Genomic DNA, 23,637 nt, shown 5'->3' on the forward strand with positions numbered 1-23,637 from the left:
CTGCCAAAGTCACCACTGCCCTCAACAACTTCTCCTCCGCATCCTTCCAGGGTGCAGCCGGGTACACCGCCGATGTCTCTCAGTCGTCTGCGCGGAAGAGCCCTGCAAATATACCTGCACCTACTCTGCAGTGCCACAATGGGTGGCATCAGTGGTGGGTCCTCATAGTGATACCCAGGAGCGGGCATTATTGCACAAAACAGTCAGGATTCGCGGAGACATGGCAGTGGTGGTGCCAATAGAATGTGTGATGTGAGTTGTTCTGAAATTCAATATAGGTAACACCCATGACAAACCCTCAAACACCCTTGTGCATCCCCTTCATGCTCACGACACGTTTGCCTTACGCTGCCTACTGCACATATGTGATGCATGCCCTGTGGCTGCAGCACAGGTGGTGGCAGGTTGAGTGAGGCTGGCCGTGAGGGAGATGCACAAGATGGTGCGTATGGGATAGAGCCATGAGATTATATGAGGATTGGGTTGCATGTTAGTGGCGGGGTGAGTACTGGCGAGGTGAGTAGGTGCAGGTAAGATGAGGATGGGGTTTGAGTGGGTATGAGGGGTGATGTGACAGAGTGGTGTTGGCGGTGCCGAAGGAGATGTGGGGTGGGGGCAGTGTTGTGGCAGACGGAGTGTAGGGGAAAGCCTACATGTTCTCACTGTGGCTGACCTACTGCGGTCATTGGAGCGCCTCCTGCACTGTATGCAGGTGGGCGATATGTTGGTGGTGCAGGTGACCTCCTCTGCCACCTCGAGCCAGGCCTTCTTGGTGGCAGAGGCAGGCCGCTTTCTCCCGCCCGCCGGGTGGAAGAGCTCTGTCCTCCCCCTCCTCCTCACCCCATCTGATGATACCTGGGGTGAGGCATCATTAAACTGGGAGCAGCCTTCCCCCTGGGCTGCTCCATGCTGTAATGTGTTCTATTGGTTGCAGCATCTGTCAGTGGAGGACTGCCCCTTTAACTAGAGAGCCTCCAGCTGACAGATCGTACTGCACATGCGCAGCCCGCCCGACGCGCAGACCAGCAGCGCGGAGCCCGGAGGAGCAGGTAAGTGGATCCAATTAGTGTGATGCCTGCTCCGATCGCGCGGGCAACCCACTAATTTCATCGAGCGTGTTGACCACGCTCCCGAAACCCAACCCGCCGGAAACCCGCAGGCCTGGTAAAATCGGGCCCCATGAGTAAATTTTAACTTTACTGAGAACCAACTTGGTAAATTTCTACAATTTTTTTGGCTACAGAAACAAACTAGACCAACCGTCTGTAGCTGTACATCTTGATGCCAATTCCCACAGCACAAGACCCACTGAGTACATGTCTATCCTGAGGAATGCATCACGCTGGAAATTTATGGCACCTTCCAACACCTCTGGAGCCATGTACCTTCTGGTGCCAACCTTGGGTGGAGAGAAAAATACACCTTTTAGAAACTTCTACTATACATATTTTTATTAAAGTAAAAAAACTTTATAGTGTTTTTCAGGTCCTCAGAGCATCCCAACACTTTACAGCCAATGAATTGCTTCTGAAGTGTCATCACTGTTGTTTTGTAGGCAAATGCGGCAGCCAATTTGCACACATCATGGTCCTACACACAGCAATAAGAACATAAGAAATAGGATAATGAAGCAGTCCGAGCCCGCATGCAGCACGACCTGGACAACATCCAGGCTTGGGCTCACAAGTGGCAAGTAACATTCGCGCCAGATAAGTGCCAGGCAATGACCATCTCCAACAAGAGAGAGTCTAACCACCTCCCCATGACATTCAACGGCATTACCATCGCTGAATCCCCCACCATCAACATCCCGGGGGTCGCCACTGACCAGAAACTTAACTGGACCAGCCATATAAATACTGTGGCTACAAGAGCAGGTCAGAGGCTGGGTATTCTGTGGCGAGTGACTCAACTCCTGACTCCCCAAAGCCTTTCCACCATCTACAAGGCACAAGTCAGGAGTGTGATGGAATATTCTCCACTTGCTTGGATGAGTGCAGCTCCAACAACACTTAAGAAGCTCGACACCATCCAGGACAAAGCATCCCGCTTGATTGGCACCCCATCCACCACCCTAAACATTCACTCCCTTCACCACCGGTGCACTGTGGCTGCAGTGTGTACCATCCACAGGATGCACTGCAGCAACTCGCCAAGGCTTCTTCGACAGCACCTCCCAAACCCACGACCTCTACCACCTAGAAGGAAAAGGGCAGCAGGCACATGGGAACACCACCACCTGCACATTCCCCTCCAAGTCACACACCATCCCGACTTGGAAATATATTGCCGTTCCTTCATCGTCGCTGGGTCAAAATCCTGGAACTCTCTTCCTAACAGCACTGTGGGAGAACCTTGACCACACGGACTGCAGCGGTTCAAGAAGGCGGCTCACCACCACCTTCTCAAGGGCAATTAGACGTGGGCAATAAATGCTGGCCTCGCCAGCGACGCCCGCATCCCATGAATGAATAAAATAAGAGCAGGAGTAGGCCATATGGCCCCTCAAGCCTGCTCCTCCATTCAATAAGATCATGGCTGGTCTTCTACCTCAACCCCACTTTCCCGCCCGATCCCCACATCCTTTGATTCCCCTCAAGTCCAAAAATCTATCTATCTCAGCTTGAGCATATTCAATGACTCAGCATCCACAGCCCTCTGGGATAGAGAATTCCAAAGATTCACAACCCTGAGTGAAGAAAGTACTTCCTCTAGACTTTCCTTCCCCTTTTAACATTTCACTGACAGAAGAGAGAGGGGGGGGGGGGGGGGGGGAGGAGGAGGAAAAGAGAGAGGGGGGGGGGGGAGGAGGAGGAAAAGAGAGAGGGGGGGATGGGAGGAAAAGAGAGAGGGGGGGATGGGAGGAAGAGAGAGAGGGGGGGCGGGGAGAGGAAAAGAGAGGGGGGGGGCGGGGAGAGGAAAAGAGAGGGGGGGGGGGGAGGAGGAAAAGAGAGGGGGGGGAGGAGGAAAAGAGAGGGGGGGGAGGAGGAAAAGAGAGGGGGGGGAGGAGGAAAAGAGAGGGGGGGGGAGGAGGAAAAGAGAGGGGGGGGAGGAGGAAAAGAGAGGGGGGGGGGAGGAGGAAAAGAGAGGGGGGGGGGATGGGAGGAAAAGAGAGAGGGGGGATGGGAGGAAGAGAGAGAGGGGGGGCGGGGAGAGGAAAAGAGAGGGGGGGGGGAGGAGGAAAAGAGAGGGGGGGAGGAGGAAAAGAGAGGGGGGGAGGAGGAAAAGAGAGGGGGGGAGGAGGAAAAGAGAGGGGGGGAGGAGGAAAAGAGAGGGGGGAGGAGGAAAAGAGAGGGGGGGAGGAGGAAAAGAGAGGGGGGGAGGAGGAAAAGAGAGGGGGGGGAGGAGGAAAAGAGAGGGGGGGGAGGAGGAAAAGAGAGGGGGGGGAGGAGGAAAAGAGAGGGGGGGGAGGAGGAAAAGAGAGGGGGGGGGAGGAGGAAAAGAGAGGGGGGGGGAGGAGGAAAAGAGAGGGGGGGGAGGAGGAAAAGAGAGGGGGGGAGGAGGAAAAGAGAGGGGGGGAGGAGGAAAAGAGAGGGGGGGAGGAGGAAAAGAGAGGGGGGGAGGAGGAAAAGAGAGGGGGGGAGGAGGAAAAGAGAGGGGGGGGGGGAGGAGGAAAAGAGAGGGGGGGGGGAGGAGGAAAAGAGAGGGGGGGGGAGGAGGAAAAGAGAGGGGGGGAGGAGGAAAAGAGAGGGGGGGAGGAGGAAAAGAGAGGGGGGAGGAGGAAAAGAGAGGGGGGAGGAGGAAAAGAGAGGGGGGAGGAGGAAAAGAGAGGGGGGGAGGAGGAAAAGAGAGGGGGGGAGGAGGAAAAGAGAGGGGGGGAGGAGGAGGAAAAGAGAGGGGGGGAGGAGGAGGAAAAGAGAGGGGGGGAGGAGGAAAAGAGAGGGGGGGAGGAGGAAAAGAGAGGGGGGGAGGAGGAAAAGAGAGGGGGGGGAGGAGGAAAAGAGAGGGGGGGAGGAGGAAAAGAGAGGGGGGGAGGAGGAAAAGAGAGGGGGGAGGAGGAAAAGAGAGGGGGGGAGGAGGAAAAGAGAGAGGGGGGGAGGAAGAAAAGAGAGAGGGGGGAGGAAGAAAAGAGAGAGGGGGGGGAGGAAGAAAAGAGGGGGGGAGGAGGAGGAAAAGAGGGGGGGAGGAGGAGGAAAAGAGAGGGGGGGAGGAGGAAAAGAGAGGGGGGGAGGAGGAAAAGAGAGGGGGGGAGGAGGAAAAGAGAGGGGAGGAGGAGGAAAAGAGAGGGGGGGAGGAGGAAAAGAGAGAGGGGGGGAGGAAGAAAAGAGAGAGGGGGGAGGAAGAAAAGAGAGAGGGGGGGGAGGAAGAAAAGAGGGGGGGAGGAGGAGGAAAAGAGAGGGGGGGGAGGAGGAAAAGAGAGGGGGGGGAGGAGGAAAAGAGAGGGGGGGAGGAGGAAAAGAGAGGGGGGGAGGAGGAAAAGAGAGGGGGGGGGAGGAGGAAAAGAGAGAGGGGGGAGGAGGAAAAGAGAGAGGGGGGGAGGAAGAAGAAAGAGAGAGGGGGGAGGAAGAAGAAAAGAGAGAGGGGGAGGAAGAAGAAAAGAGAGAGGGGGGAGGAAGAAGAAAAGAGAGGGGGGAGGAAGAAGAAAGAGAGAGGGGGGAGGAAGAAGAAAAGAGAGAGGGGGGAGGAAGAAGAAAAGAGAGGGGGGGGGGAGGAAGAAGAAAAGAGAGAGGGGGGAGGAAGAAGAAAAGAGAGAGGGGGGGAGGAAGAAGAAAAGAGAGAGGGGGGGAGGAAGAAGAAAAGAGAGAGGGGGGGAGGAAGAAGAAAGAGAGAGGGGGGAGGAGGAAAAGAGAGAGGGGGGAAAAAAAGAGAGGGGGGGGGAAAAAAGAGGCAAAAAAGTAACATTTATAAAACTGGGTTGGTGAGCTACAAAGTTTAACAGTTATAAGGCTGCTTATTAGCATAAACACAATCAACTCAGGGATGCCTCCGCTTCAAAAGGTAGTCAAATTTCAGATTTGGCTTTATACCAGTTTAAGTAAACCATGGCATTTCTGACTACTTTTAAAAAAATGTTTTGTATCACTAGTAAAGCTTAAAAGGTCTGCGCTCCTCTTCTGCATTCCCCGATAGCAGCTCCCTGTATCTTTCACTTTACATCCGTGATTCCTAAGGTCTGCTCTTTGAAAGATCTTCATACAGAAATTTTTGATTAGTAGTTTATACCTGGCCGTGAGTATCACCTGCTGACTTCCCAGCTTCGAATCTCAAAGCTAAACCAAAGTCTCCTATACAAGCCGTAAGATTGTTCTTCAGCAGTACATTTTTACTTTTGAAGTCCCTGTTTAAACAGGACAGAAATATTAGTCCTTACAAAATAAACTAATACAAGTATCTCATCAGTAAGTGTACATCATGCATTCACATTACTGCAAGAAATAAAATTTACTTTATGTAGTATCTTATCATATTGCAGAAACTTTCCAAAGTACTTCAAATACAATGGATTAATTCTGAAATGCAGCAACTTAAATGTATGCAAATGTGGCAGCCATTTGTACATTGCAAGACTCCACAAACAGCAACATGGTGCATGGCAAGCTAATGTTTGTTTTGGTGGTGGGAGTTAAGAAATAAATGTTGGACTGGACATCAGAACTGTCTGCTTTATGAATAATGTCATGGGATCTTTAATGTCCACCCAAATTTACTAGAATAGACCGTCAGGGCTTTGGTTTAATGTCTCATCTAACATAACTAGTACTGAGAGAGTGTTGCTATGTATCAATCTAGATTATATGCTCAAGTCTTAGGGCATGGCTTGAACCCATAACTTTCTGACTCAAGTGAGTGTACTACCAACAGAGCCCAGCAGACCAAGAACAACAGCAGCACAAGAAAGAAAACAAGACAACCAAACTGACTGGATGTTCCATGCATTTTCAACTCACTTATTTTCAAACTTAAAACAAAACATATGACATATTACCAGAATGTACCATAAATTGAAAGGATTTACTATTTTTTTCTTCATTAATAAGTCCTCTGCAAAAAAATACCAGACTAGTTACTCTATTTTCAGTACCTCTAGTTGAAATTTTACTACTGTAGCTGTTTTCTAATTGAAGATTAAACTGCATCAGTCTGTCAGACCCAGGTAGTCAGCAGGAATCGCAAAACCCACTTAACTACAAACATGTAAAAATTGAGGTGTCACTTTACTACAAAAAAAATGCACTAGATTTGTAAGCCATATAATATTGTATTAAAAAGGGGAAAAAATATACCTGCACAAGATTAGCAGATTCAAACACTAAAGTGAGTTCAGTTTGATAGTCATGACAGCAGTGAACTCAGCAAGATATTTCGTAAAATTGAAAGGGACAAAGATTGTGCTCATTAATGGGTTTTGCACCAGATTCCAAATGTAATTGCTTATTGAATTAAGCTCAGAAAGATGCCCTAAAGATCCATAAGCCAGGCATACCTGTGAGCAATAGCAGGTTTGTGTCCATCTTTTAAACCAGGTTTATCTTCATGAAGATAAGCTAGGCCTCTGGCCATGCTCTCAGCAATATGGCATAATTCATTCCAAGTAACCACATTAGCTTTCAGATAATCTGTCAAGGAGCCCTGGAAGGTACACAACAAAGCAAATACTTTTTGTAACTGTAGGCTTTAAGTAGGGAAGATCTTAACTCCATAATTTTCTTCAGACTCCTAACATTCTATTATTCTATTATTTTCATATTTATTTTTAGTTAGGTCCTTTTTAGGTTTCCAATAACACAGTCATTCTTCAGGTCAAAGGATGGGTCAATAAGCAGCAAACTTCCAGGTTTCTCCAGTTCTTTGTAATCAACGACAAATGCTTGAACCATCCTCCAATTTTGTGCAGATGGAGAAATTTATTGACCCACTTGGTGCCTCCTCAGTGGATCAGTCGAAATTGTGATTGTACAATAAGATCAAACAACTTTAAAGATTAAAACTCTTTCTGTAGCCAGATTACTTTTTTGTGTGCAAGAGAGAAAGGATCTCAATCATGAATGAGATTGACTGAGCCAAATATGCCAGTTATGGTCTAGCTCTAGGTCTATTCACTTCCCCCTAGAAAATATACCATAATTCCATCAAGATTAACATTAAACATTTAGATAACATGGTGAAAGTAAATGTGTCAGAGAAAACAGCAATTCCATAATATTTCTTCACCACTGATCAAAAGTTATAGGAAGGAAGATCAATGATAATGTTTGCAGTTTGTATAATTTGTGTTTAAAAACACACTTTCATGATCGGCAAGGAGTATAAGTGTATATATCTGTTTTAAACATTTTGTCACCAGATCCTCAAAATATGCTCCAGTACCAGTGGCAAAACCAGTAGTTATCTATTACAACACATTGTTTGAACTAAACGTGAGTTAATGGATGCAAACGATTTCTAACAAATTGTAATTTAAATATTTTCAGCGATTCTGTATTTTGTTCTCACCAACTTGGCATTTCTCACCATCACACTTGGGGTTTCTAATCCTAAGACTGCTGACAGGCCCAGAGAAATTTCAGCTCACAGACTGGGGCATTGAAATAAAAACCATTATATATTGTATAAGAACTACTCCAGTGCCAGGATTAGCTTTATTACAGTACTAACTCTATAATGCACTTAAAACATAACTCCAATTAAAGGTTAAAAAAACCCACAACACTAATTTTTACCCATCAACCCCATTCTCTGCTCTTTTAAAAAAAATGCTATCTATTCTAATCTGTAATGTTAAATTCTTTTTGCTATAAAGGAATTAATTAAATCTTTACTCACTTTGGTACGTCCTCCTTCTGACTCCCACTTTTTTTTTTAAGAAAGGGGGTTTTCAATGGTTGAAAACCACCTTTGAAGGCATTGTTAATGGCCAGATCAATCTATCACCTGTTTTGATGCACCAAAACAGGGAGTTAATTTGTACAAGCACCATCGAGCTCCTATGGCTGATTGAGCATACTCATCAGCAGTTTTGGAGCCTTACAGTGCCCAGAGTAAATATATCTGCAGTGCTGGAAGAGTTAAAATTATTTTTAGTGATAGCTAAGCAGATTACTTTTGACAATTAACAAAAATCAAAATCTGTGCCAAGTATCGTTACAAAACAGCCAAAAAGTACTGTCCCCCAAACCACAATACTCTACCTTTTCATGGAAGGAAGATATCAACCACAACTCCACATCTATGTTTGTGCCTCTTCTCTCTGCACCAATGAAGTGCAAAAGATTATCATGGTTCATTCCAGGTTGAGTGTATATTTCATATTCATTTTGCCAGGACTGTCTGTCCTATAAAAACAGAAACACTACAGCATTGTAAAATATTACTGAACAAATTGTCCTGTACATATGAAGATAAATATTGGAGTAAAAAGGTTACCACCACCCACCCCTTAAACTGGTGGGAGGAAAGAGAGGAGAGAATAACAAAACATTGTACCTGAACTGGGAATATTTTAACTGCCACATACTCATTCAGCAGTTGAGCCTTCCATACACAACCAAAGCGCCCTCTGGCTTTAATCTCCAGTAACTGCAACGGTTTCAGACCAAGCATAGGAGAAGGTGGTGGCGGCCCTGGGTCCTACAAAGTACAATTTCAAAATAATTCTAAGAATGAGTTGACAATTGCACATGAAAGCATCAAAACGAAGGACAGATCAATATCAGAAATCTCTCTGTAAACGGCTCTAAGATTTCTGCTCAGTATTTTTTCTGCAATAATAAAGCTTAAAAAAATTGTAGCAGTTTAAGTGATGGCAAACAGTAAGCATCTAAATGTTATATCCTTTGAATTTTTTTTTAAAAGCAATCTGAAAATGCAGAGGTAAAAGGTGAACATCAAGTTATCATAAAAGGAGATTGTGCTGTCACTGTTAAAATCTTTTGCACATTAGCCAATTTACATGTAGAGTTTTCCCTTATGAAAATTTCTACCTCAAGATAGTTGCTTGTATTCATTCATGCATGAATTGGATACTTCCTGATCAGCATTCCCCAGACTCTATTGGTAAATACAAATTTATTTCCTCATATTACATGTGTAATAATTTTCAAATATCAATTTTCAATATAGCACATTGAGTTGGTACCATGAAATGATACAACAGATTCATACCAGGGATTCACCACATATGTCCCCTATTTTGGATGTACTGTTGGGGATGACAGTGAAGAAAGGGTAGATAATATTTCATAGCAGAAAGTGGAGAAAAATATGGGTGGCTTACACTGGGAAATTTTCATGCACAGCCGAGTAGATGGTTTACAGGAGTCACTGTCCAAAGAACATGTTATTTGGCTACCTCATCAGCAATGAATCAGACCAGAAGAGGAGGAATATTTTCATAATTCAAATAAAATGACCCAAATAATGACCAAGTTAATGGAAAACTTTCCAACACACCTCAAAAGCCTAATCAATTAAAAAGACATTTCAAATTGATTGTTACCTTTAGGTTTTGCACAATTAATTAACAAGTTTTATTCAATGCAGAAATGTTGAAAAAACAAAAGACAAAAAAATCTATGCATGACGAAAACATATTTACAATTGAAGGGCCGTGCACAGCATTCCACCCTGTGCTCCAAACTGTACAAAAAAGGACACCACTTTTGAGAATTTATTGTATCCCTACTATAAAGCAAATTATTTAACATAAAGGTTTTCAAAACTATGCACCAGAGAGGTGACTGATATGTTATGACTTAATTGAAGTTTAAAAAGTTAGGTTCAGAATGAGAACTTGCAGCATTATATTCCAGTTCTGGGGTTAAAATGGCTGTAGTACAGGTTTTTTTTAAAAAAGCTATACCACTAGTTTAGCCAACTATGTTTACTTAATATACATTCTGAATTAATATCCTGAAAACTTTTTTTTGAAAAAAGTCCACTGTAAATATTTCATGCTGAATATAGAACAAATGCAGCAGGTTTGCAGTTGAAATAAAAATCTCCCTTGGTGCATTTGATATGAAAAAAAAGTGAATCCTTCAGATAATCTGATTTTAAAAACCTTAAGAGTTCTAAGTTAAACTTATCTTACCTCTATCTCTATATGAAAGGCATGCTTGAGAAAAGAAAAGCAAAAGAAATTACTGTTTGGAGAAAGCATGAAGCCAAAACAGGTAAAAGTAGTTTAAGTAAAAGAAGAATGTTCTGGGAGGGGAAGTGATGTAATTTTACTATATAACTGCCATCTGGTTTCAGTAGCTGGCACAAGTTAACTTACAGACCCATTTCAATATCTGCAAGATTAAAACATGACAAATAATATTGTTGTATGGTTGATTCTCTCTACAGCACTATACCAAAGCACACAAGACAGAAAACTGTTAAAAGTTACATAATGAAAATTGATTAAATAGGCAAAAATTATTTCAAGCACCTAAATCACATTCACAGTCTATTATTTCTGGAAGAGTATCTTAAATGGTAGATTCAGGACTACTGTGGCTCTGGTTTCTAGAAAGAGTTCCTCACTAATATTGATTGAAATGAAGGTCTTTCCTGGCTGACGTCTAAACAAAAGGTGCTAAATTATGATGGTACCAGAATTTTAGTTATGCTGATTTCAGGTGTTTAAAAGCATCTATTTAAAATTGCTTTAGGAGATAGGAAGTATCACCTCTTAGTAATGAAAGAGTTAAGAAAAGATTTTCTTTTAAAAACGTAGAGCATTGATAACATCAGAGGACCTATATGAGAACTGCTAAGTCTAAAAGCATAAGGGAAGTGAATCAAAAGTTTATATTCAGAAGTCCATTTGAACTATGTTAATTTAGGGTTTTCCACACTGTAAGGCTGTAATTCCAACTAGTTACCCACTTTTGTTAAGTGTTTCTAATTGCATCCTTTTTGTTTAAATAGAAGTTCTAATATTTGTTAAAGGGTCTTAAAAGATTCCCTTTTCAAAGGGTCAAAATTCAGGGAAAATACTTTCATCTTTTTATGTTTCATATTATTTAAAAACTGTAAAATGCAATCACTGTAGTTTTGATGACTTCCAAAACTAAAAGGTGCAATTACTGACACAAGCAACTGTTCGCCAAACTAAAAGTCACAGTTGTGACGAAGTTATTTCTGGGAAACCTATTTTTCCAGAGAAGTTGTTAAATGATACCTCGATACAGCACAAAAAAAATTCATGTCTGTGAAAAAAGATGCACTCAAGTGATGCCAGTCAAAAGATCCATCTGGAGTACATCGGCAACCCAGTATTAATTTGAGTGCAGCTAGTTCGCTTTCAGACCAATTAGATGCTGGCACATTATTCTGAAATCTGTCCCTACAATTGATTGGGAATGCAATTAAAACAAAGTTGATAGTTTGGCAACAAACTGAACTATGCTCAATTGAATGGCAAATAGCTCATTTTCTTTACAGGAATCATCTATTGATTGGAGCCAGAATTTCTTTTCTTATTCATTCTCAGGATGTGGGCGTTGCTGTCACGACCGGAATTTATTGCCAATCTCTAGCTGGTTTTGTAGAGGTTTGATGGGCCGTTTCAAAGAGCAGTTAAGGGGGGGGAGGGGGGGGGAGGAAAGAGGGGGACCGAGCGATGCAGGAGGGGGACCGTTACCACATTAACCCAAAAGCTGTACATAAGGTTCCTCCTCCTCCACTGTGTTAGACGAGAGGTAAGTACCAAATAACAAGTCCAGGAAACCACATTGACCACGACTCGTTCTGATTGCTTAAGGTTTGGAGAAGAATTTTCCAGATGTTACCCCCTCCCTCCCATGGCCGTGGGTTTTTGATCTGGTTTTTCCACTTTCCCAGGATTCTCCACGGCCCCTAGGGGATAAGGAGTCTCATGATGTGATGCATGAGGCATCACAACTGGATGGGACAGGTTGGGTGGACCTGTTGGTATTTTCCTGTCCAATGTTTTCGTTTTTTTTTTATTCGTTCATGGGATGTGGGTGTCGTTGGCGAGGCCAGCATTTATTAACCTTCTTAAGGGCAATTAGGAATGGGCATGTATATGGTATGTTTCTAAAAAAATATTTTTAGTACTTCTCCCCACTCCCATATAATATTTTTGTTTACAGATGCTTGTTTACCAGGACAATTGGTATAATGGAGAATCAAGTTCCATCTTCCATGGCACCAGTTAGGAGGATAAAAGCCACTGAGCTTCTATTAAAGGCCACTGTTTCTGAAGGAATACAAATTTAAGTAACTGAAGTGATCAGATGTAGAATGATTTAGAGTGGTGATCATATCCTTATCCCAAAACTTAAAGAAACCCTAATTCCATGCATTTGCATGCAAAACTTCCAGTAAAGGGCATACTTTGCAATTTGGGCTGGGTCACCTAGAAAAACTAGTCAGACTATGTCCTACACTGCTCATCCTGCTACGTAAATTAAAGTAGTAGCATCAATAGTATCCATGGATGCAAGTACTAAAAGGTCCGACCCACCTACATTATGATGGGGATGGTGAGTTATAACGGGTGGAGAGGGCAAAGGATTTTTGTTAACGTTGAAAACACAGTTACAAATTTTCGGTCTGCCTTCGATACTTGCTCAGGTTTAGTAGTGTCCGCATTTCATGCTCAGGAATTTGCACATACTGCCCAAAATACGATAACGTAACGTGGGGGTGTAACATCAGTATCATCCTTTCACATATGCAGTCATGTGCACCCCTCCAATCTTTCAGTAGGTGGGCTGAAAACATTTACTGAGACAAAGCCAAATACGAATTGGTAAACTGCTTTATTTACAGACAGCAAGTTACAATCAAAACTCACTCACTTACTTTAATTTCAAACCCCTCCTTGTGAATAAGAAAAAACTACAAAACCATGCCACACTATCCCACATTAGTGAGCTAACTCAACTTTTCCCGGTCAGCCTTGTGGTCTGACTGGCCCTGAGCTTGAGTTGAGTTGAGTTTTTTCTTGCTACCCAGGCTACCTTCCAAACTGGACTGATTAACCACATGTCCTCTTGCCCTTTGCCCCTTATGATCTGAGGAAATGAGAGAGCTGTTCCTCCGCCAGACCTCTTTCCCATTCAGGAATTCACCAGTAAGCATGTCAACCAAACCGGCTACCTCCTTCCTAGAAATATAGGGCCCGATTTTACAGGGGTGCGGGTTCCCGGCGGATGAGCAAGCGGGCGCGTTACCAATTAGTGGGTTTCCCGCGCGATCGCAGCAGGCAACGCACTAATTGGATCCACTTACCTGCTCCTCTGGGTTTCCCGCTGCTGATCTGCGCGTCGGGCAGGCTGCGCATGCGCAGTAAGATCTGTCAGCTGGAGGCGCTCTATTTAAAGGGGCAGTCCTCCACTGACAGATGCTGCAAGAAATAGCAAAGATGACTGCATGGAGCAGCCCAGGGGGACGGCTGCACCCAGTTTAATGATCCCTCACCCCAGGTATCAATACATGGGGTGAGGAGGAGGGGGAGGACAGAGATCTTCCACCCGGCAGGCGGGAGGAAGCGGCCCGCCTCTGCCACCAGGAAGGCCTGGCTCGAGGTGGCAGAGGGGGTCACCCGCACCACCAACATATCGCCCACCTGCACACAGTGCAGGAGGCGCTCCAATGACCTCAGTAGGTCAGCCACAGTGAGTACACGTAGTCTTTCCCCGACACTCCGTCTGCTACATCACTGCCCCCACCCCACATCTCCTTTGGCAGTGCCAACACTACTCTGTCACATCACCCCTCATACCCACTCAAACCCCATCCTCATCTTACCTGCACCTACTCACCTCGCCAGTACTCACCCCGCCACTACCACGCAACCCAATCCTCATACAATCTCATGGCTCTATCCCATACTCACCCTCTCGTGCATCTCTCTCATGGCCAGCCTCACTCAACCTGCCACCACCTGTGCTGCAGCCACAGGGCATGCATCACATATGTGCAGTAGGCAGCGTAAGGCAAACGTGTCGTAAGCATGAAGGGGATGCACAAGGGTGTTTGAGGGTTTGTCATGGTTGTTACTTCTATTAAATTTCAGAACAACTCACATCACACATTCTATTGGCACCACTACTGCCATGTCTTCGCGAATCCTGTCCGGTTTGTGCAATAAAGCCCACTCCTGGGTATCACTATGAGGACCCACCACTGATGCCACCCATTGTGTAACTACAGAGTGGGTGTAGGTGTATTTGTAGGGCTCTTCTGCGCAGACGACTGAGAGACATCGGCGATGTCCCCGGTGGCACCCTGGAAGGATGTGGAGGAGAAGTTCGGGAGGGCAGTGGTGACTTTGACACCGACAGGTAGGAAGATGGTGCACGGGCCAGCCGGGAGCAGCTCAGCATGAAAGAGGCTGCAGATGTCCACGGCTACATGTCGAGTGACTCTGAGCCTCCGTGTGCATTGCTGCTCAGAGAGGTCCAGGAGGCTGTGCCTCAGTCTGTGGACCCTGTGGCGAGGGTAGTGCCCTCTGCGACGCATCTCTCTCTGCGGTAGCCCTCCCTCCTGCTGTGCAGGTGGATGTGTCACAGCACTCTGTTGTGGAGCTCCACGTGTCAGAGGTGGACGGCGTGGATGGCGAGGCTGGTGATGCTGTTCGCCCTCTGAGGAAGTCATGACTGCAGCTACGGCGGCCCCCATCCGCAAGATGTACATCTGAGGGGGTCCGCAAGGTAGGTACATGTCTCCGGACCCCGGGGTAAGTGTGCAGGTTGGTGACTTTGACCGTCAGGAGGAGGGTGGTGGAGGCCAAACTTTGTCCCAAGTGACAGAGTGGCCTCCTGCAATGAGTGAGGGTCTCCCCCCTCAACCTGTCAAACAGACCTTTGCAGCTGCCACAGGCTGACAGCTGCAACACGTCCATTCCAGCTGGGAGTGTTTCCCCCAGTATGGGAAACAGTCCCATGTTGCTCAAAAATCTCACACAGTCCCTTAATCAGGTCAGTTAATGACCTGAAATAGCAAAGTAAAGAGCGTCAAGTGGCATCCCGCTGGCTTTAATTGCCTGTGGGATTCCCACCAGCGGGGGCTGCGCGCGCACGCCCGCGCGTCAGCGGGGAACCCGGAAGTGGGCGGGATCGAGGCGCAATCCGGTCCCGCTCCTGGATTGCGCAATTTTCGAGGCCCCCCCGCCGAGAACACACCCGAGAGCGGGTGCTAAAATCGGGCCCATATTCTGCCCCTCATGGATGGTATCCTGAAGTGACATAATAAATTACTTACTGTCGCTGATCATTGTGGAAAATAGTAAGAATAGCTGGCTCATTAACACATCAATCGCCTCTTTGTTTTAGTGGCTATAAGAATAATTTTAAATCTGTGACCTCACATAAAACTCAACATTTAAATGTAACTCATTGCCAAATTCTTTGCATGAAAAAAGGGTCAAAAACAGAAATTCCTGAATTGTGACACTTGCCTTGGATGAAAATTTGCTGACTTTAGACAGGCCACTATTCTATCACTATAGTAATACTGTATAGTAATACACTTAACACATTTCTTAATATAGAAACTGGTGGCATTAAGCAGAATTTATGTAGACATTGCAAAGTAAAGTACATATCCACTCAATCACCAAGAACGCCTACTTCCACCTAATGTCCCCACCTCAAATACCATTCCCTCGCCTTCTGTTCCATCCCACTCCCTGGTCTAGGCTGAACCAGACTGATCACAATTTCACCATCCTATTTGATCTCGAGCTGAGCTTCCAACCCCATATTCTCTCCATCACAAAGACCACCTACCTCTACCTCCGTAACATTGCCTGTCTCCGTTCCTACCTCAGCTCATCTGCTACTGAAACCCTCATTCATGCCTTTGTTACCTCTGGACTCGACTACTCCAATGTTCTCCTGGCTGGCCTCACGCCCTCCACCCTCCATAAACTTGAGCTCATCCAAAACTCTGCTGTTCATTTCCTAACTCGCACCAAGGCCCGTTCACCCATTACCCCTGTGCTCACTGACCTACATTGGCTCCCGGTCCAGGAAAGCCTCGATTTTAAAGTTCTCATCGTTGTTTTCAAATCCTTCCATGGCCTCGCCTTTCCCCATCTCTGTAACCTCCTCCAGCCCTACAACCCTCCGAGATCACTACGCTCCTCCAATTCTTGCTTCTGGCACAGCCCTAATTTTAATCTCTCCACCATTGGCGGTCGTGCCTTCAGCTGCCTAAGCCCCAAGCTCTGGAATTCCCTCCCTAAACCTCTCACTTCGCTCTCCTCCTTTAAGATGCTCCTCAAAACCTACTTCTTTGATCAAGCTTTTGGTCACCCGTCTTAATATCTCCTTATGTGGCTCGGTGTCAAATTTTGTTTAATAATACTGTGAAGCGCCTTGGGACATTTTACAACGTTAAAGGTGCTACATAAATGCAAGTACTTGTTGTAAAAAAAAAATCAAATCTAAACTTTATGATAAACTTGTCTGAAGGAAAGAATTAAATTTCTACAAATATAGAAATAAGTACAGCTCCAGCTACAAGGACATCTGAATGTATTTTCACCCGAACAGCAGAGGGCACTAGCGTCTTATAACACTAATTCTAACTGGTACAGCAATGACTAAATTCTGATGATTTGACATGCAGCATATTCACATGTGCCAGTCTGTCATTTTAAGATTACATTATTGCCGGCCAGTTCTGTCAAAGAGTCTACATTTGAAACATTAACTGATTCTTCCTCTTACAAACACCAATAACCCTGCTGTCCCAACACTTTGTTTTTATTTCAAAATCAGAACTCCAGTATTAGCATTTTTCTTTCTTTAAAAAAAATTACAGCCAGAGTCCTAGGTCTGTTGGTTTGGCTTTGAAGTGGTAGCACACAAGACATTCATGTAGAGGTGAGTACTAGTACTATTACTACAACTATTACCATTTATATAGCACAGCTCACACAGAAGAACAAGGCCGAGCATAAACAGGGAAGATAAAGATTGTGCAGATCCAGTCTGCGAACGTCACATAATGTGCGCATGTGGCATTTAACTTGTCCTTGCCAAGTTATGCTGATTCTACTCAAGACTGTAAGTAGAGAATAAGGAGACTCACTACTATTTATTCAATGGGCAGCTCTTTTGAGGTTATGCTGTCCATTATTAAATCTATATGGCAATAAAATTAGGCAACATTTCCCCATTTTTGAAAATAATTCACATGAAACACCAGGAGCTGATGCACATTTGTTGATGTCCATCCAGGTAATGGATGGACATCAACAAATGTGCGGTAGCATAGTGGTTATGTTACTGGGCTAGTAATCCAGAGGCCTAGACTAAAATCCAGAGTCATGAGTTCAAATCCTGCCACGGCAGCTGGCGAATTTAAATTTAATTAAATTCAATTAATTAAATAAAAATCTGGAATTAAAATACTAGTATCAGTAATGATGGCCATGAAACTACCGGATTGTCGTAAAAACCCATCTGGTTCACTAACTGCCCTTACCCGGTCTGGCCTATATGTGACTCCAGGCCCACAGGAATGTGGTTGATTCTTAATTGCCCTCTGAAATGGCCCAGCAAGCCACTCAGTTGTAAAATCTCGCTACGAAAAGTCATAATAAGAATAAAACCGGACGGAGCACCCCGGCATCGGACCACTAGGCACCGGACACGACAAAGGCAAAACACCAAGCCCAGTCAACCCTGCAAGGTCCTCCTCACTAACATCTGGGGACTTGTGCCAAAATTGGGAGAACTGTCCCACAGACGAGTCAAGCAACAGCCTGAAATAGCCATACTCACAGAATCATACCTTTCAGCCAACATCCCAGACTCTTCCATCACCGTCCCACCGGCAGGACAGACCCACCAGAGGTGGCGGTACAGTGATATACAGTCAGGAGAGAGTGGCCCTGGGAGTCCTCAACATTGACTCTGGACCCCATGAAATCTCATGGCATCAGGTCAAACATGGGCAAGGAAACCTCCTGCTGATTACCACCTACCGTCCTCCCTCAGCTGATGAATCAGTCCTCCTCCATGTTGAACACCACTTGGAGGAAGCACTGAGGGTAGCAAGGGCACAAAATGTACTCTGGGTGGGGGACTTCAATGTCCATCACCAAGAGTGGCTCGGTAGCACCACTACTGACCGAGCTGGCCGAGTCCTGAAGGACATAGCTGCCAGACTGGGCCTGCGGCAGGTGGTGAGCGGACCAACACGAGGGAAAAACTTACTTGACCTCGTCCTCACCAATCTACCTGTCGCAAATGCATCTGTCCATGATAGGATTGGTAGGAGTGACCACCGCACAGTCCTCGTGGAGATGAAATCCCGTCTTCGCACTGAGGACACCATCCAACGTGTTGTGTGGCACTACCACCGTGCTAAATGGGATAGATTCAGAACAGATCTAGCAGCTCAAAACTGGGCATCGATGAGGCGCTGTGGGCCATCAGCAGCAGCAGAATTGTATTCCAGCACAATCTGTAACCTCATGGCCCGGCATATTCCTCAATCTACCATTACCAACAAGCCAGGGGATCAACCCTGGTTCAATGAGGAGTGTAGAAGAGCATGCCAGGAGCAGCACCAGGCGTACCTAAAAATGAGGTGCCAACCTGGTGAAGCTACAACTCAGGACTACATGCATGCTAAACAGTGGAAGCAACATGCTATAGACAGAGCTAAGCGATTCCACAACCAACGGATCAGATCAAAGCTCTGCAGTCCTGCCACATCCAGTCGTGAATGGTGGTGGACAATTAAACAACTAACGGGAGGAGGAGGCTCTGCAAACATCCCCATTCCCAATGATGGCGGAGTCCAGCACGTGAGTGCAAAAGACAAGGCTGAAGCGTTTGCAACCATCTTCAGCCAGAAGTGCCGAGTGGATAATCCATCTCAGCCTCCTCCCGATATCCCCACCATCACGGAAGCCAGTCTTCAGCCAATTCGATTCACTCCACGTGATATCAAGAAACGGCTGAGTGCACTGGACACAGCAAAGGCTATGGGCCCCGACAACATACCGGCTGAAGACTTGTGCTCCAGAACTAGCTGCGCCTCTAGCCAAGCTGTTCCAGTACAGCTACAACACTGGCATCCACCCGACAATGTGGAAAATTGCCCAGGTATGTCCTGTCCACAAAAAGCAGGACAAATCCAATCCGGCCAATTACCGCCCCATCAGTCTACTCTCAATCATCAGCAAAGTGATGGAAGGTGTCGTCGACAGTGCTATCAAGCGGCACTTACTCACCAATAACCTGCTCACCGATGCTCAGTTTGGGTTCCGCCAGGACCACTCGGCTCCAGACCTCATTACAGCCTTGGTCCAAACATGGACAAAAGAGCTGAATTCCAGAGGTGAGGTGAGAGTGACTGCCCTTGACATCAAGGCAGCATTTGACCGAGTGTGGCACCAAGGAGCCCTAGTAAAATTGAAGTCAATGGGAATCAGGGGGAAAACTCTCCAGTGGCTGGAGTCATACCTAGCACAAAGGAAGATGATAGTGGTTGTTGGAGGCCAATCATCTCAGCCCCAGGACATTGCTGCAGGAGTTCCTCAGGGAAGTGTCCTAGGCCCAACCATCTACAGCTGCTTCATCAATGACCTTCCCTCCATCATAAGGTCAGAAATGGGGATGTTCGCTGATGACTGCACAGTGTTCAGTTCCATTCGCAACCCCTCAGATAATGAAGCAGTCCGAGCCTGCATGCAGCAAGACCTGGACAACATCCAGGCTTGGGCTCAAGTGGCAAGTAACATTTGCGCCAGATAAGTGCCAGGCAATGACCATCTCCAACAAGAGAGAGTCTAACCACCTCCCCTTGACATTCAACGGCATTACCATCGCCGAATCCCCCACCATCAACATCCTGGGGGTCACCATTGACCAGAAACTTAACTGGACCAGCCATATAAATACTGTGGCTACGAGAGCAGGTCAGAGGCTGGTTATTCTGCGGCGAGTGACTCACCTCCTGACTCCCCAAAACCTTTCCACCATCTACAAGGCACAAGTCAGGAGTGTGATGGAATACTCTCCACTTGCCTGGATGAGTGCAACTCCAACAACACTCAAGAAGCTCGACACCATCCAAGATAAAGCAGCCCGCTTGATTGGCACCCCATCCACCACCCTGAACATTCACTCCCTTCACCACCGGCGCACTGTGGCTGCAGTGTGCACCATCCACAGGATGCACTGCAGCAACTCGCCAAGGCTTCTTCGACAGCACCTCCCAAACCCGCGACCTCTACCACCTAGAAGGACAAGGGCAGCAGGCGCATGGGAACAACACCACCTGCACGTTCCCCTCCAAGTCACACGCCATCCCGACTTGGAAATATATCGCCGTTCCTTCATTGTCGCTGGGTCAAAATCCTGGAACTCCCTTCCTAACAGCACTGTGGGAGAACCGTCACCACACGGACTGCAGCGGTTCAAGAAGGCGGCTCACCACCACCTTCTCGAGGGCAATTAGGGATGGGCAATAAATGCCGGCCTTGCCAGCGACGCCCACATCCCGTGAACGAATTTAAAAAAAAATGGCACTCAACATTACACTTTACCAAAATCATAATGAAAACCCAGCAATACACAGATACCTGGATACTATTAAAACCTCAGTCTTTCTAAATCTGCTAGCAATTATGGAAAAAAAAATTTTTGTACAAAGAATTATGTTAAATGATCAACCAATTCAATTTACATTAAACCTTCAACTGTATAGACAGTGATTACACTTACGATGAGAAAAGAAAGTTCTATGTGTCAGAAAATTAATAGACAATGGGGTTGATTTTAAGAACCGTCACTCCTGGTGCAGAGCTCTGCTTCATGGTAACATCTATCACGAATTTGGACCCCGAGTTCAGCATGCCAATGATCTTGTCTTTGTTAATAGATGGAAAATCATGTCCACACCAGAATTCCTGATATGCACTCCAAACATGCAAAGATCTAGGCCAGGTCAATTGGTTTGTAAAACTATCCTACTGCGCATTTCTATATTTACTTTTATGAATTACAGGTTGCCAAGATGAAGTGTCAATTTAGACGACTTGGAACCATACCTGAGTTGGTACAAGTACTGGTGGATATGCCAACTTGTGATGCCTATACATCCAGAAAGAGAACAACACAACCACAGCAAATACCATGATGGGTACCAGTGAATAAAGCAAAGTGTTGAACAGTGGCGGCCTTGGCGTAACTGGGTTTAATGTTGCTGTGGAAGAAAGGAGAAAACAGTTAGGGATTTTGTAGGAAACAAGTTACATCACAGCCATACCCGCAAACAAATTCTAAAGATTTAATCACTTCACTAAGAGCTCTTAGCATTGGAGTGAACTAGGTTTGAAACTTTTTTAAAAATAAAAACATTCAAGTGTCGCATTTCACTGACTGTACATGGCTCCAATTATAATGAAATTACTAACCAATTGTGAACCTCAGATAGTAAACTTAAACTGTTTTGGGATTAAACAGTTGAAGAATTTTTCATTATGGCATGACAATTCAGTTAGCATCGATACATGTGCAGCAATTCCAGCACGGCCATTTTAGAATCTAAACCAGAATCTGAACAGAATTTAGTTATGAAGTTTATTACAAATCTGATAGTACTACAAGTTGATTTTAAGGCAACTACTGATGTTGGTCGAAGAAATAACCATAGCTCAGGTGGAGTTGGCTTTTACTTTACTAAGCAGTTCCTGAAATATCACATAATAAAACATATTCTAGGAGCCATTTAACTTGGAAGTGGATTAAGAGCTTAAGGTTTTATCCCAAAAATAAAGTCTTGCCTAGAATTCAACATGCCCTTAATCCTACTAATACTGATTCCTCAGCAGCAGGGCAAGCTTTGTTTCTCATACATGGCATAAAAAGAACAGTGGTTACTGATTCAGATTTCATGTGTACAAACAGCGCCAACTTTAGCACTTGCTTTTGGGTGGGAGGGAGGGAGGAAAAAGGGAGGAGAGCCACAATTTACAAATTCACAAGCCACAAATACCCACAATTTCAATTGTCAAACACGTCCCACAAACCCACTATTTAATGAGTCAGAAAAGCCAAAATGTAAATAGATCAATTTTGTACAGTTGTAGGAGAAAACTAGGCCCTACATTTTCTGAAAACGAGAATAATGAAATTCCACAAACGTCTTCTTATTGCAAAACATTTCAAGTGATATTAGCATCAGAAGAAATCACCACATGCGACTAAAATGGAAAATTGAACTTTAGCATGAACATCTGCTAAAAGTAAAATGATGACCATGTTGACTCGTAAACACAAATCCAAGCCATACCTGGCTCGTCTGAAATCGAAATGTCATAAAATGAGATACCGGAAGGAACACCAAGTTCCCCAATTAAAAAAAAGGAATTTGATAACTCCGTGATTCAGAACGACACGTTAACAAATTGCTCGGAGAAGTTCAGCATTTCACAGCATATTATTTATCTGTGTTACAGGTTCTTGTTCAAATGGCCTATGAGTTTCAATAAGCGGACTACATCCTTACGAATCAAAAATCAGTATCTTGCGCTTGCTGCCTTGCAGAGATAACATAGCCTAGATCCAATTATTCCTAATTGCAGTAACCTACACACTAGAATGTACCTACAATTTCCACCAAGTCATCAGTCTACTGTCAGGTTCATAATTCGAGAGAGAACCAAGCTGAATACAAAAAGTACAGAGGAGAACTGAAAAAGAAAATAAGAGGGTCAAAGTGTATATGAGAATAGATTAGTGGCTAACATAAGTTGGAATCCAAAAGTCTTTTATAAACATATAAATAATAAAAGGGTGGTCAAAGGAAGAGTGAGGCTGATTAGGGACCAAAAAGATCTTCTTGTGGAGGCAGAGGGCATGGCTGAGGTACTAAATGAGCACTTTGCATCTGTCTTCACTGAAGAAGAGGATGCTATCAATGTCACAGTAAAGGAGGAGGTAGTAGAGAAACTGGATAGGATAAAAATAGATAAGAGGTACTAAAAAGGTTGGCAGCACTCAAAGTAGAAAAGTTACCCGGTCCGGATGGCATGCCTGGGTTGCTGAGGGATGCAAAGGTGGAAATTGTGGAGGCTCTGCCCACAATCTTCCAATCCTTCTTAGATATGGGAGTGGTGCCTGAGAACTGGAGGATTGCAAATGTTACACCCCTGTTCAAAAAAGGGGAGAGGCATAAATCCAGCAACAACAGGCCAGTCAGCCTAAAGTTGGTGGTGGGGAAACTTTTAGAGACAATAATTCAGGACAAAATTAATTGGCGCTTTTTAAAACATGGGTTAATAAATGGAAGTCAGGACGGATTTGTTAAAGGCAAATCGTATTTGACTAACATGATTGAGTTCTTTGATGAAGTAACGGAGAAGGTTGATGAGAGCAGTGTGGTTCATGCGTATATGGATTTTCAAAATGCGTTTGATAAAGTACCACATTATAGACTTGTTAGCAAAACTGAAGCCCATGGGATTAAAGAGGTCCCATTAGGATCTGCGAAGATAGGTAATTGGTTAAGGCACAGAAAGTAGAGAGTAGTGGTTAGCGATTGTTTTTAAAACTGGAGGGAAGTGTGCTGTGGTGTCCCCCCAGGGTTCGGTGTTGGGAACACTGCTCTTTTTGATATATATTAATAACCTGGGTTTACAGTGCATAATTTCAAAGTTTGCAGATGACATGTAGTAAACAATGTGGAGGATAATAACACACTCCAGGAAGACAT

General features: G+C 45.0%; 1 protein-coding gene across 1 annotated transcript in view; it reads right to left on the reverse strand.

Moving 5' to 3' along the window:
* LOC137323565 (activin receptor type-2A) overlaps positions 1-23,637 on the reverse strand; it is a 121,295-nt gene that overhangs the window by 8,941 nt on the left and 88,717 nt on the right. Inside the window, exons 4-9 of the mRNA XM_067987186.1 lie at positions 20,972-21,126; positions 8,425-8,568; positions 8,130-8,273; positions 6,425-6,570; positions 5,164-5,278; positions 1,261-1,399 (exon numbers count right to left, since the gene is read on the reverse strand). Coding sequence (XP_067843287.1) covers positions 1,261-1,399; positions 5,164-5,278; positions 6,425-6,570; positions 8,130-8,273; positions 8,425-8,568; positions 20,972-21,126 — 843 coding nt within the window. The remainder of the gene's footprint in view (positions 1-1,260; positions 1,400-5,163; positions 5,279-6,424; positions 6,571-8,129; positions 8,274-8,424; positions 8,569-20,971; positions 21,127-23,637) is intronic.

The sequence above is a fragment of the Heptranchias perlo genome, chromosome 7 (assembly GCF_035084215.1).
Source record: "Heptranchias perlo isolate sHepPer1 chromosome 7, sHepPer1.hap1, whole genome shotgun sequence".
NCBI classification, from domain to species: Eukaryota; Metazoa; Chordata; class Chondrichthyes; order Hexanchiformes; family Hexanchidae; genus Heptranchias; species Heptranchias perlo.